At 38.4% G+C, this 15650-nt stretch overlaps 1 protein-coding gene across 2 annotated transcripts in view; it reads left to right on the top strand.

The window, feature by feature from the left end:
* lnpa (limb and neural patterns a) overlaps window positions 1-5253 on the top strand; it is a 13049-nt gene extending 7796 nt beyond the window's left edge. For both annotated transcript variants that reach the window (XM_046055059.1, XM_046055060.1), the window contains 7 exons: window positions 1398-1481; window positions 1568-1619; window positions 1713-1934; window positions 3036-3141; window positions 3509-3579; window positions 3890-4045; window positions 4274-5253. In XM_046055059.1, the coding sequence (XP_045911015.1) occupies window positions 1398-1481; window positions 1568-1619; window positions 1713-1934; window positions 3036-3141; window positions 3509-3579; window positions 3890-4045; window positions 4274-4446 (864 nt within the window). In that variant the 3' untranslated portion in view covers window positions 4447-5253. The remainder of the gene's footprint in view (window positions 1-1397; window positions 1482-1567; window positions 1620-1712; window positions 1935-3035; window positions 3142-3508; window positions 3580-3889; window positions 4046-4273) is intronic.
* The last annotated feature ends 10397 nt before the right edge of the window (window positions 5254-15650 follow it).

The raw sequence follows: 15650 nt of genomic DNA, 5'->3' as shown, positions 1-15650 counted from the left end.
GGATGGGCTACAACAGCAGAAGACCCCACCGGGTACCACTCATCTCCACTACAAATAGGAAAAAGAGGCTACAATTTGCAAGAGCTCAACAAAATTGGACAGTTGAAGACTGGAAAAATGTTGCCTGGTCTGATGAGTCTCGATTTCTGTTGAGACGTTCAGATGGTAGAGTCAGAATTTGGCGTAAACAGAATGAGAACATGGATCCATCATGCCTTGTTACCACTGTGCAGGCTGGTGGTGGTGGTGTAATGGTGTGGGGGATGTTTTCTTGGCACACTTTAGGCCCCTTAGTGCCAATTGGGCATCGTTTAAATGCCACGGCACAAAGGTGAAATGCTCAAAGAGCGACTTTGACCTTTCTGTTTACTTTTTTCTTTTCATGTTTCAGTGGGTGAACAACAAATCAAAATTTCAATACCACATTTAATGATTTTTATGTGCTCCTTCACAAGTTTCTCCCATTTTAAGCAACCAAGTGCCTAAAATTGTTGAACAAAAACTAATATTTGAGATGTTTTTCTTGCTAAATGTCTTTTAGAAAACCAAACTATTTCCAGAGGTGGTGTAGTCAGTATAGCAGTAGTAGTTATAAAGCCATTATAAAATTTAATTGAATCTTTTACAAACACCCGACAGATTATCCCTCTAATGTCCCTGAAATTTGCCCTGTGAGCTTGACAGATCTTCAAATTGACGTTTCGATTAACAGTTTTCATGCACCTCTTACTTCCACCAGGGTCGAATAAGTGAGAGAAACATATAACTCATAATCTCTATAGATTGTAATTTTGATGTCTAGTGGTCTTCAGTGAAGTGAAGACTTGCACTTCTTTCGGCAAGTTATCTGGGAAGCCTCTCCATTTTTGTAGCAAGACACTTGCTAGTCTAGGATCTGTAGATACAGCGTGTGATTGGTACAGTGACTTAACCCAGTAAACCATTCTCCTTATGTCACTTTAATTAATAGCATTTAGTGCAGGAAAGAAATAAATCTGAAAAATTGCTTGTCATCCTCTGTCAAGTTTAATAACTTTCAATAATTAGGGCTGATGGATTTTCACACTCTCCATTATTGAAGTAGTGAGTGTAATTATTCTTCATATTATATGTAAATATTTAGAAATGTTTGGTGCTTAAATCAAGATGTACTATTTAGTGAAGTAGCTCCTTGTGTCCTTGCTCAGTCGTGTTTACTTATGTGTGTGTAATGTTATTGTAAGTGATTCTAAGATATTGGTTTAATTCTTTTATAAAACACCTATTAATTACATCAGATGATCATCAAATAGTTACTCGTGGATGAGCTATTATAGGAATTATTTCTTTGCAATGTATTGAAAGAATGATGTAAGCATTTATCCTGTAATACCTTTTTAATGTCTTGTTTTTTCCAGCTTGAAGAAGTTATGGAAACTGAGACATATAAAAATGCTAAAATGATTCTGGAGAGATTCGATCCTGATTCCAACAAAAAAATTGTAAGTTATTTTGGTTTTACTTCGTTAAATTAATCAGTTGTTTAATTGTGTTCCATATTGAATACTCTCTTGTTATGTGTATAAAGGAGCTTGAAAGCTCTCCAGTTGGACCCCAGATGACTCCAAAACCAGGACAAGGTAGCAGTGAGTTCTGAAGACAGCACTATTTCCCTACTTTTCCTCTGGCATTTCTTGCTGTTGTTAAGCTACCTGCAATGTTTTTTGTGTTAGAGCTTCGTCAGCGCAATGTCATCCCAAAGACCCCCACAGTGGTGGTGAATCCTGCAAGCGGAGCCGCTGCCCGCCCTCCTCTTGCCTCTGGGCCCACCTATCCTGGACGATCTTCCCACTCTGCTCCAGGTGGACCCCCAGAGAGGACCCTGTCGGCTATAGCTGCTCAGCAGAGCTTGATGAGGAAACCTGTGACCCCTGGAACACCTGTTTCAGGAATCGGTGAGTTACCTGCACACAGGGGGGACCACATCATAATGTGGTCGATTAAGGTGTGATTCACTCTTCCCTGGCTCAGTGTCCCTAGTTGCTCAAGGCTCTGTGGTGTGATGTCAGCATGGGTGGTACATGTTATATAGTAGTTGTAATGGGAAAGTTTTATGAATGTAGTTTCTAAATATCTTACAAAAAGTCTAACATTTGGCAAACAAATGTACAATAATAAACTTGTATTAGAAATAGGTGATAACTTTTTGAAAAAGTCAGAATTGTGAGAATACGATGCTTGTGCAACGAAAGATGTGAGATCTTTCGTTGCTTTTAAATATTTCAAAACCCCAGCCAGGCAACAAGATGATAAACCTTCCATACAACAGTTGTATATGGAAGACATCTGTGGAGTGTATAGGTGTTGAATATTCAATATGAATTATTTCTGGACTATGAACACTCAATAGAAGATGCAAATAGGTGCAAACAGTAAAGGAAATGTGTTCCTAGAGGAAGCAGCATGCTGTAATTGCCATGTGGAATGCCAACTGTGGAGGTATGCATCAGGATTACATTAACTATGATTAATTAGCCAGACCTGCGTTTGTTCTCTGGGCAATGGTGGTGGAATCTCACTAAATGTCTTTTAATGCTTGGTGAAATTGCCTTTGGCATTGGGAACACATCACAAATGGTTTACATGACTTGATGTTATCACCTGCTTCTGTGGAAAATTGAAAGTGAAAAGCAATTTGATACAAAGAGTCACCACAGAGTTTCCATATGTTGGTAAATTAATAACCAGCAGGATACTAAGACTCTGCCAAGTCTCACAGAAATGACCAGTCATCTTCCTATGATTGCTCTTGATGTTAGATTATATTAATTACTACTCACCAACACAGCAGGGATTCTGGACGTGCTTTGCAAGTGAGATCCAGTGATAACTCATTAAGAAAAAGGGGCATCTTTTAGGAAAATTCATTACGGTTTGTGCAGTGAATCTCTGCCTCACTATTTCACTTAGTTTTTACTGTAAGCAGACCTTGTATGGTAGTTTGTATTCAAGACTGCAGACTGTGTCTAACAGGCATTGATGTTGTGCTTTAACAGGGATGCACCCCCCAGGCCCGCCCCTAGCCAGACCTGTGCTCCCAAGGGAAAGAGGCGCTATGGACAGATTCATTGAGTATCTTGTTGGAGATGGCCCTCAGAATAGGTACACAACCTCTGCTTTTGAAGGGAGACATCTCTTTACAAAAATCTCATAATCTTTTGAGAAATATTGTTAATTTGTTAAGAGTTTTCTTATCTAATTTATAAAAATGCAGTGTGCTGATGCAACACATCATTTTCATATAATAGGTATTCTATATGTATCTGCCAGATTGATATGCCTTTTTACTATGGAAAACAATGTTAAAATTCTGATAATATCCCAAGATTAACATTGAATTGCTAAAACCTGTGCGCCTCTTGAGCTGCAAACAATGTCATTGTATGTGTCAATAAAATGATCTTTAATGTAATCTGCAAGATCGTGTACTGTATGCTGTCTTAACTGGATTGTCTTTCCCTCTCCATAGATGTGCTCTCATATGTCAACAGTGTCTGTCCCATAACGGCATGGCATTAAAAGAGGAATTTGAATACGTTGGTAAGGCTTAGAGAAACACAACACTCTTTTGTCAGTCTCCATCAAACACAGTGCCTTCATTTGCCCTCTAGCATTTGGCAGCGTAGTATATCATATGGCTCTTAAATGCCTCTGCCACTACCAACCCCTGTAAGCAAAACCGCACCAAGATTGAATATGCAAACCAGTACTACACATCAATCTGAAGTGTTTATGCATCTCAGGCGTTTTTGTCATTGGTTCATATTCATGTATATTAATCTATGTCTGACTGAGAATGTATTAGTGAGATGACATAAACTATATGTATGTTTTATTTGTGTTGTTTCAGCCTTCCGATGTGCATATTGTTATTTCTTGAACCCTGCAAGAAAGATCAGGCCTCAGGCACCCAGACTCCCAGAGGTCACTGGCGAACTGAAGATGTTTTCTGAGGCACCCTTACCATCGCCTGCTGCTGACGTAGATGATGACCAGTCTGTTTTAGGTGACAATAACATCCAAGCAGGTTTTGTACATAAAAGGCAAAACATGTAATGGTCACGCATGTAATCAGATGTTACCAACATGAGTACATTCAGAAAGAACATATAAAAATTCTGAATTCTATTATACACACATACAGTAGAGTCCTTTTTATATCTTTTGTTCCTGTCTTTTCAAGTGTTTTATTCTGCATGCATATCTAAACTGAAAATGTATCTCTTATTATCAGAGAAAACCAAGCTTGCTGATTTCTCCGCTGAAACAGACACCCAAAAGCCAGGCACACCAATGACCACAGAGCCCAGTCCTTTGTCAGACAGCGAAAGCACCCCACAGTCACAAGATTTGCCCCCGGATAAATCTGATGGAGAGCAAGATGTGTCTGCCATGGAGGTGGAATAAAACAGTGGAGTAGTGATTTGAACACAAGTCAGGGTGGAGGTCTTTTTTTTTTTTTTTTTTTTTTTTTTGCCGTAAGTTGGAGAAACAAAGTAAGTTAAGTCCGCATCTGATGTGATTTTCAGCTTATCGTACAGAATGTCCTTTCTTTTGAGAATAGCTTTTATAGTTCTAGCAATAGTAATGAATTAAATGTTAAATTGCATAGCACTAGCACAACCGCCAAACAAACCACCTTCCCAGTATGATTACATAGCCTGGACATTTTTTATAACATTGTATTGAGAGCATTATGGGTTTGATTTTTATCGTTTAAATTTAGTTTTTTGTTTTTTATGTTGTATAGTTATATATATATATAGTAGTTGTCTTTATTTTCTATGTTTTCAACTCAATTTCTAACATTATTCTGTCTGGGATAATTGGAAAATGCACAAACAAAACAAATATTTTGGGGGAAAATAAATTTTTATTTATGGGAAATTATTTATAAATATTTTTCTATAATGCCGTGCCTTTCATGAGTGTTGAATAGGGTACTCTGCAGCACGGTGGTGCTAACATGTTTACACAATCATGGTACCATGATAGGAATACACATAGTCTGTATTTATTAATGAAAAGGAGATTTGTCAGTACTGTGCACCTGCCGTAAGTGCCTCTTATATTTTGTCTCTGCTTCAGAGCATATGTCAATGAAACTTATTTACATATAGACAAAGTATTTTGACTGTTTACAGACGGTATGTATTTGCTGAATGTCTGAACCCTGTTCTATATAAATAATACTAAATAAACTTTTGAGAACTACATGTGTGCTCAGGATCATAACACATTCATCTAGATGGATACGTGCTGGATAATTATTTGACTGATGTTGCTATGAAAACACAATCATTTTAAAAGTAATTCTGTATTAGCATCAAAATATGAATAGGAAAGGTCAAAGTAACATGTAAGAAGCCACGATGACAATAGCTCCCATGTATTCCTGCTACCTATATTGCGTCATGTATTTCAAATTGCCACATTTCATCTCTGGTCAGCTTCTCGCCAAGAAGCATGTTTAAACAGTCCCTTTTCATTAGCAGGCCAATTTTAGCTTGTGATCATTTTATTTTAGCTCATTGATCATTTCAGACAGCATAAGATAATGGTGCTGACACAGAGCCCAGCCAGTCTTGATTGCTTGACCCTCTTCATTTGCAACAAGAAAATCATTGTGGCTACAAAGTTGCTTTGTGCCATCACATGACCCTCTTCCCCTGAAGATAGACCGTAAACCACTGGTGATGTCAACACCCAACATCTTCTGTGGGTTTTGATAATGTATGTTTACAGAGCGGTGACCTCCTGGGCCTTGTGATGCATCAATGTGACACAGAAAGTAACGCCCGATTCCACCGCATGCTGTTTGAGGTTGACCTCTGACAAGAGCCAAAAGGGAAAAAAATGGGACATCAATAGGACAATGTTTGGATGTTTTAACACCACTGGGAGGTTGTCCAGTATACATAGCCTGCACATATGAGCATCATCATAAGTAATATATCACAAAAGATCTCTGTGCGAAGTGGTTTGAAAATGTATGTTTGAGTAATATTTTTGATTCCACAGCACTGAATCATGTCTTGACAGTTGGCACTTCATAGTCAGTAGAATTATTATGTGTTTTTTTTTTTTTTGGCGTTATTTATCTATATCATGCATGAAGAATTTCAGAAAGATGAGAGATCACAGAGAGCTGGCAGTTGCACAGAAAACAGTCACAAAAATATAACTTTGATCGTGACTGTAGTTAAATATCTTTGCTTTTTAAAGTATTAGTTACTCTGGTACTAGCATTTGTGTGTTGAGATGAGTTTTACTGGGTGTTTACACTCTCAGTTATCATAGTCTGAACTTAATTAACCATCTCAACCTATTACATGAACTATTCAAAGAAATACTGTTTTCATAACGTTAAAGCAGACTATACACATCGGGTTTTTGTGTCCTATTGTCCAAACACACAAAAGGATTACATCTGGATTGCTATCAAGGAAACACTAATTGATTTTCAAGGATGACAAATGACATACAAAGCCCCAGTGCCAAGGTAATTTTGAGCAAGCGATGAAAATGTACAGTGGGGCTGTCCCAAGGTTCATAGTTCTTTTCATACTCATCCCTCACATGTGCATTCGAGGCCACTTGACATAAATTTATACTGATCTTTTATTTATACCCAGAAAAAATGGCAGATAAGAAACATAAGTGTTCTTGATATTGTGTTTTGTCATATCTAGCAGCCAAAGATTGAAATCCTGCGAAACAATTTTCTGAAGAAATGAAAGAGCGTGCCCTCTTGAACCCCGAAGGAAAATAACCCCACGGTGCGAGGCAGAATATGAAACAGAGGCACAGAATAAGTAAAATAGACAAGTGCACCAGGCTTGTCACTTTTCCATTTGCTGCCCTCGGGTGTGAGCACTTCAGAATTCTCTTCATCTCAGCAAAGACCTTCATCGTTATGCTCTATCTACTGTACTGAATACGAAAAATGTACCATATCAGACAAAAGTAATAAGGGAAGGGAGTTTTAAAGATTTACCATGTTTCTGTCGATCATGAAGCTGGATGCAACAGGAAGACCAACAAATTCATAAATATACAGCACAAGCAATTGTACAATGGAGACGATGTGGAAAATGCTGAGATGAGTGTCACAGAAGACGTTAACATGGCTGTGATATCAGATATCACCATTGGCTCTTGACAACAGCATCATTACACAGTAATAAGAGCACAATCTCCTTCAGAGAAACATTAAAATCAAATTACATTATACAAGAGCTTGGCTTGATGAGCTGTGAGGGGTGATGGTTCCCGAACAGTGGCTCTGTGGTTATTACTGTAGCTCTTTAGCTGCTTGGGCTTGAATTGCCACTTGACAAAGTTGAGTCGCTTCTCACAAAAGGTCATCAGCTTCCAAGAAATTAGTTTTTAAAATTCAAGTCATTTGAAACCTACACGCCCAGATGGATGGGTTTCCATTCCCCCCCCCCCCCACGTTCTATCTGTCAAATCATGAATGCACGCCGCTGAATACATGATGCCGGCAATAAACCACTGTGCTGTAGTTTACACCAGAGTGACATTCAGGGATCAGAGAGCATTGTCATTCTCTGTCCTATCTTGAACTCATTACGCCACTGAGCGATGACATCTGTTTGAGCACTCACACAGTTTGACAATTATTACTGCAAACCATTCACGGCTGTACCTTAATTAAATACTAAAGTAGAAAAGAAAGACAACATATATAACATGAAAATATCTGTTTCATTATAGTATTTAAAACTGCCTAACTTAAAATAGAGAAGCTACGTCCAAGACAGGGATATCATTTATTTGGCTGTTTGCACTTTTAATGTTTCTGTGCATACATAATTCTTGTGCTTGACAACTGATATATTGATTAATTTTATTTAGGATAGAACATGCCCTCGGAATCAATAGCATAAAAACAAGGTTAACCTAAATTTACAAGTCCTGTCATATGCAGGATAATAATTCAATTATAGAGGAGAGTCAAAGCACCAAAATGACTTCTTTCTCTTTGTTTTCTTGCTGTTTTACTAACGCATACACATTTCTGTGGGAGGGATGCTCAAGAAACCACCAAAAGCAGAATAGGGAAGAGAACAAATGGAAGGCCATGACAACACACCCCTGCCACTACCTCATGTGGAAATCATACAAAGCATCCTGCAGGCAGCAGGTTCATTTTATAGCTTCATCTATTACCACACTGTCATTGTTAATTGTCTTCTTTTTACCTCTGCAGGATTCTCCAAATTGGTCCTATCGAATGTGACAGGAGGAAGAGCATTAAGCATCTGACAAGATGATATCTAAGTTCAATTTCCTACTCCTCACCTGATTTATACCTGCAGCAGATCATTTTCTTTTCTGTCATAAAGACCTCTATAAATCAGTGGTGCTTATGGAAGCACTACAGAACAGGGTCTCTGGATTTGTATCCCCTGTGTTTGCTATTAGGAAGCCATTACAGCCACATTTTCCTCCTTCAAACAAAAATGATCAAATCTAATACTGGCAAGATTAGAGAGATAAAGAGAGCAAGCGCTGGCAGAGCTGTTCAACACAGTACCCTATCTAAACAATATGCTCTAAACTCAATAAAAACAGGGCTTTTTGCTGGTGACACCATTATCCATCTGTTTGGACAAAATTGCTGTATCATGGTATAAATCTGCAATACAAGTGACATATCCTCTAAAATAAAAGGGAACATTAACTGCTCTATCTTCTAGAGGCCATGGGACTAGCTGGCTATAAGCTCAGTCAAGTGTGATGGCAGTTATACTGTGTTTTACTAGACTGCAGACAATTATACTTTGCTCCTCTCCCCTAAGAAGACAAACTGCCATGGCTTCAGCTGAAATGATTTCAAATAGATTTTCCAAAATGTCTGTCGCCAGATTGCTTCCATACATTATTTCACTTAAATGGATAGAAAAAACGAGGGTGCAAATCCACAAATCAATCACAACAGCCCACTTTACCAGATGGAAAGACGAGAGCTTTCAGTCTGTGTGTGTGTGTGTGTGTATGTGTGCGTGCGCATGCAAGTTGAAGACCTGCAGAGAAGGACAGTTACAGGATGTGCACAGTTCTGTCTCTGCGATGTGTCTCACTCATCTTGAAGGATGACAGAGAGTAGGCCCATCTATGTTCAGCGGTGAGCTGGCAGCGCTGTAAAAGTGGCATAATGGATAATGAACTGACCCACTGACTTCTGGCTAGTTCAACAACTAGTTCATTCAACCAATCATGTGTAATCCATTAAGGAATGAGGAAATACAATTATTTTACACATGACAGATAACACACACTGCTCTCATAAAAGGCAGTCTGTAAACACTCAGTCTGTTCCCAGAGTTGAATACTATTGCTGAAAATGGTGCATACTAATATTGTTTTGTAATTTTAAGTGTTGCAGGTGGAAATATGAATGGGCTAAAAATTTTAAATACTATAAATATACAATATATATAATGTGTGTGTGTATCTTTATATAGCCTACTTGATAGACTTATCAGAATATGTTGAACACTGACCAGCATCTACCTCAACATCTAGTTCAACATACTTTACATGTAGGCCTATTCATCTATTTGTCTGCCGGCTGCTTCAACTGCGTGGAGACACCATACAGTCTATGGTGGAGACGAACGTCGCAACGTTTACATCAGCCAATAGGAACGCTGGATTTCTGCCTGATCTACACCCAATCAGGACACGACTTTCTCCGTAAACGCCAAAACACCATCCTGCAAATAATGCTAACGTGATTAGCTGAGGTGTCTTTAATCTAGCTAACAAGTAAAAACATTGACAGCTAAGTATGTGGCGCGGGTAAAGAGAGAGTATTAAATTAAATGTGCAGATAAACAACTGTGTTTTAAAATTAGCTTATGAGAAATTACTAACGCTAACTAACTTAGCTCAAATTATGGAGCAGAGGTGCTGCAGTGCTTTTCACCTGGAAACAACTTAAGAGGTAACTTAAGTTAATTTAATTGAACTTAATTTGAGCTGTACATATTGTGGGTGAATTTATCCTTTACATTTTTTACTTACTTATTTTTTACTACATCTTTTCTAAGCATAGAAGCAGTGGGCAGGCATGGCAAGGTGCCAGGAGACCAACCCCAGTTCTGAGGCCAGTACATTAACGGACAATGGCAGAAGTAAGTGATTAAACCCAGATTTGTCAAAGCAACTATGTGATTGTTACTGAAGTTATCACCATGGGTTTATGCAGATGTTTCTAGCCATTGTTGGCCAACACATGTTGCCTGTGGTCGAGTAAACCAGTGGTTCTCAAAGTGTGATCTGAGGTGGTTACAGGAAGTCCCAAAAAGGGGAACATTTTATTTTCACTATAATTCCAATCATAATGACCCTTTTACTCTGCTTCGATCTTCCAGTCTATAAACGTCTCATCCATATGTTTATGGTGTATTGCATGCTAGGCTTCTGACGCTGCCGTCGCTCTGTCTCTTGCTCCTTCTGATTCCTCCCTTGCTCCTCTCCACTGGAGGAACCTCCCGAGGCTGTCTCCACTCTCTGCCCAGTCTTGCGTTTGGCACCGCGGCTACCTGAAGGGGCTGAACTGTCCTCCTTCTCTGTCTCCACACTGTCACTCTCCCCCTTTGCCTGTGTGCTGTCTCCGTCCTCTATTTCATCCTCTTCCTCCTTGTCATCATCAACATCAACTTAAATATTGCTGTCTAACCTGTTGAAAGTATGGTATCTGAGTGCTACAATGCTAGTGTGATGTGAAAAAATGGATGAATATGTTGAATGTATGAATTTGTGCTTTGTCAGGTCCGTTGACAAGATGACAAACAAACAACTGTTAATATTTGTTTTCTAAACGGTTTGGATTGATCAGGGCTATACTATGCTACCTTGTTTCAGAGTAAAAAGTAACTCACTAGCAATCTCCTTTTTTGTTCTGTCCCTGTAGAAATATGAAGTAGTATTTTGCTAGATTTTTGGATGCCCACAGACGGCTACAATAATGACAGTGGAGGTCAGCAACTCAGTGGCTCTCTGCTGCAGACAGATTGAAAAGTGAGAGTAAAGATAAAATCTGCTTTTCATTCCAAAAGTAAAAAAAAAAATATTAGTCTGAGCTCGCGCCGGTAAATTACAGAATCCCGTGCGAGATGTAATCCTTTTGAGTGGCCGTTTTATTTGTCCAGAAGCTCCGCCGCCAGTGTTATCGTTGCATAGTTTGTCTACCACACCAGCTCCCTCTGTTCAACCCAAACTCACGGACTAACCAGTCAGAGAACCAATGCCTGGTTATACATTTTTAACTAAGATTTGTGCCTTACCTTTGCTAGCCTTCATCTCAACTACCAGTCATGCTTTGAATGCTAATATTAATGTTACTGTTACCTGTATACCTGTTTCAGGTCTGCTCCGTGGACTGGATGTCAGACGCTGAAGCCTTGCTGTCACGCTGTTATGGTAGGATAGTATTGTTTTATAGTAGACTTTGGACACATTCTGTCTTTTTCTCTGGCCTGTTTCTACTTCATCCTTCGCTATTTTCTCTCTCTTCGTCCATTTTGTCATATCGTCTTCACTTGTCCCCAGCGTAAGCACGTTGTGCAACAGTAATAATCGCCAGTGCGCAACAGTGTGCTGTAGTTATATAGATTTAACGAAGCATTAAATCAAATTCTTTTCAGCAATGCTTTTTAGTAATCGAGTTACTTGAGTTTCTCAATTAATCGTTTCAGCCCTACTTGAGACTATACAGTATGTTCTTTTCTGTTGTGAAGAGACGCTTTGCAAGTGGTCTACGGTATCTGACAAACCATAATTAAATGGACGTTTGGCTTAATTTGCTTTGACTGCAAATTGTTCCAGCATAAATTTTCACAGATCAGTGTTTTTCACTGGTTCAGAATGGGCCTTTGGGGGGTGACTTCGCTTGATCTGTATGCGTACAGTAAAGGCAATGAGTTAACTTATGACCGAATTCTTTGCATTTTCTAGTTATTTCTGACCATTTGATAAACAAAATAAATCCACAAGCTGGCGGAGTAACAAGCATAAATTTGTGTATTAATAAATATTATAACATTAAATAAAAAGTCTAATGTTAGTATAATACTAAGATATATATAGTGCCCAGAGAACCTGATGTGGAGAGGACAGGGAAGAGTACTGGCAGCTTGGGAGCAGTCTGGGTACGCAAGAAAAACCCCCGGTATGCAAAAGAGTAAAAGCGGTTTAGTATTATGAGAAATCACAGGAACTCATCTCTCCCATCAGCGCTAGCTTCGTAGCAGAGCGTTCAGGCATAATCAAACTAACTCAGTAGCTGGTTTATAAATCCATTGCCAGCTGCATGTGTAAAATTCAGCGGCTGTGGATGAGAGGAGAGGTAAATGCTGAAAGTCAAAGACGTTGTATTTAAGTTTATGTTCTGCTTGCTCAACAGGTGTTTTTGGCGCTCCCTCTCGTCGGTCGGTTGAATACGCAGCTGGCCAATCACAGTGCAGTATAGGACTCGCTCTAACTGAGGTCCAACATTTTCGTATCGTTGTCTTTTGTCTCATTCGTCGGGGGATGCAGTGGTTCACTTGTACTGTGTGAGTGGTAGGCTTTAGCTTCTATCTTTCATTTTTTTCACGTCTGTTTGAGTCTGTTTGCCAGCCTGAATACAACCTTCAAATGTATAATGCAACTGCAAAACTGTCTGCTTCTTTCTGAGATCGCTTTTTCCAACAAATTTGTCAATTTCTCCAGAGAGTGCAGTGATAGACAGTGGCAGTGGCAACAGTTTGTCGGACTTAGCAACAGTAACTAAGGGGGGCGGGAAGTCTGTCGGGAACATCGATTGTATATAAGAAGGGAACCGAGCCTGATGTAAGACATAAGTAAGTTAGCTTACAATGTTAACTGCCCTGTCAGATACAGTAATGTTCAGAACAGTAAATAACTTTGCGCCTCTATAACGAGAGACAGGTGCGTCAGAGGGGGACAGGAGAGTCAAAGGTAGCAAAGAAAAAAATATACAGTAATTTTATAACTTTGGCCGCTGTTATTAACCAATAATATCAGCTAAGCTAATTGTTCATTTATGGAGACCAGAGGCAGCACAGTAGGCTAGATTTAAGGTAGGCTAAAGTCAACAGGATAAAAAAGTATCTGCAGCGGTGTTGTTAGACTGTATAGATATATTGTTACAAATATTCTGATTAGCATGCAACAAGAAATGTGTAAATAACAAATGAAAGTGCTTTGATAAAAGTTAATGTGCACTTATTTATTTATTTAACTTAAGTTAAAAAAAATCACACTACTAATTATAAAATGACCCCAAAACGTGCACACACCAGTCAGTAACTTTAACAACTTCTTGACACAGTTTCTTTTTGGCCAAGTTTTCCATTCTCTTATATTTTTAGATTTTCAATTGTCACCTGCCACCTGAATTTCCCTTTTACATAAATAAAATCATTTCCACCATAAATTATTGCAGGAAAGGAAATTGTTGCAGACCATTTCACCAGAATGCAGGAAATTAAGTGTTTAATGATCAAAATTTTCTGAGGGAAGACCCCCAGACCCCCCAAGTCATATATTTCATCATTTGATTGTTTTCTATAAGTAATGCTAAAATATCTTCTTGTCTTGTTCTCGTGAGACCAATATCATGTATCATCTCCTTTCGTGAGCTCAGTATATCGTCACACCCCTAATCTGAGCCATTATGTCCCCACCGCTTTTCAACACAAAGTGATGCCCTTGCGTGCCCGTATCTTTCTCTTGTTGCAGTACACAATTGCAAGTTATCTATACAAACATGTAAGCTAAACAGACCCCTCTGACATTGACCGAGGATGTGACATAACAGTTTTGGAGAGAGTTTATAAAATGAAGAAAAAAAAGAATTTTATTTTATTTTATTTTCACGAGATGGTTTCTACTTCAAAGTTGCTAAAGTCAGTTAGATTGACATCCGTTGTTTCACACACTTCATTTCATTTTACATAATTTACTATGTAATGTGTACTTTTTAATATTGTAGGTTGGACTTGAGACAAAGGACCTGATCAAGGCATTCTGGCATAGACTCCAGCAGCCTGTGACCCTGGAAAAAAAAGCATGTGTGCAGAAAATGAATGAAACAATAACAAAATTCCCTAAGGAAATGTTGCCAATCCAGTGTTGTGTGCAGTGTGCTGCTGTTCTATACAAAACTGAGAAAACAGGTTTTGAATAAACCAATATACACACAGAGGCACGCCCAAATTGCACACACTAAATAGTCCTAAGTCTGTATCGAAACTGTTCAGACAGGCATATTTCTCAATATCAATGACATGTAACCTGACACAAGCTGTATAATACATGGGCACATGCCATGTATTCACAACAAGTAACTTTGCACTTAATTAAAATACCTGCACGAGTTCTGTATTGTCTTTCAACCCATAAGGAAGCAGTCACACACATTAAGACACTGCTGCAATTCAGCATTATAGTCATGCACATTTATTACGTTTACTCTGGATGGCTCAAACAGCCATGCATGACTCAATCCATCTCTGTTTTGTGCAGATACAGTTGTGTGTGAGATGAATATATGCAAAAAACAGCCACAAATGTGCAGAAAAAAATCTGCTGAATTGAAACAACAGATAGATTAAAGAACTGCTTCGCTGATTTCTATTTTCTAAGTGAAAGAATTACAACCTCTCATGGTTCTTTATCATCATTTTGACTTTCTTTGTGAGTCTTCCATAATGTGTCTATTTTATTGTAATGTCTACCTTCATTATAACCAATCTGTGTTTGACCCATGGTGAGTGCAAAAATAACTGAAATGATCTGTGAAAAGAATTAGGTTAACACACAGCACAATTACCGTGATGTGAAGAGTCAAGCCATTTTATATACATAAATCCAAATTGCAGTGATGGAGAAAAAATGTCAAATACTTTGATGATTTGTAATGTGATAATGCTTTAAAAAAAAAGTCATCAACAATTTGCAAATCACAATACATTGGGTTTTTTCTGTGTACATATTACTCCACAGACAGCATATCCTTACTTCCAGAACTGAATCAGTATTAGTGTAGAATAATTATACTTTCCCCCCTTAAAAGATAGTCATTTGCCATCAAGTCACCCACTCTCCGTAAACCCTCCTGAAGGAGTACAGCAGAATCACAGCTGACTTTTAAATCCTTTTCTTACGACCTACAGTATCTTTACAGACATGCAGCTATCTTTCTGCCAGGGTTCCTGTGTCTCCTGCTGTTGTCTCCTTTTCTTGTTTGACCCAGTTTTAAAAAACTGCTTAAAACAGTTAACACGGAAATCTCAAAAATTATTAATTAATGATAGATTTAACTACAGCAAAACATCACATCACAAACATTTTGCGAATGTGGAATGATGAGGAATAGTTGTAAGTGCAGTGATTATATATTGAGGTAATAAGCGAGCAAGAATGATGTACATTCCCTTTATTTTACTTATTTAACAAACAAACCTTTATTTTTAAGCAAGAATTGCAGTGTCATTGATCATGGAAAAATCAGTTTTGATTAACAAAACCCAAACCTCAGCCTTAGATTTCCAAGCTCACAATTTATAGAAATG

This window comes from Micropterus dolomieu, linkage group LG07, assembly GCF_021292245.1.
Source record: "Micropterus dolomieu isolate WLL.071019.BEF.003 ecotype Adirondacks linkage group LG07, ASM2129224v1, whole genome shotgun sequence".
Lineage (NCBI taxonomy): Eukaryota > Metazoa > Chordata > Actinopteri > Centrarchiformes > Centrarchidae > Micropterus > Micropterus dolomieu.
This window is presented reverse-complemented; position numbering and strand designations above follow the sequence as displayed.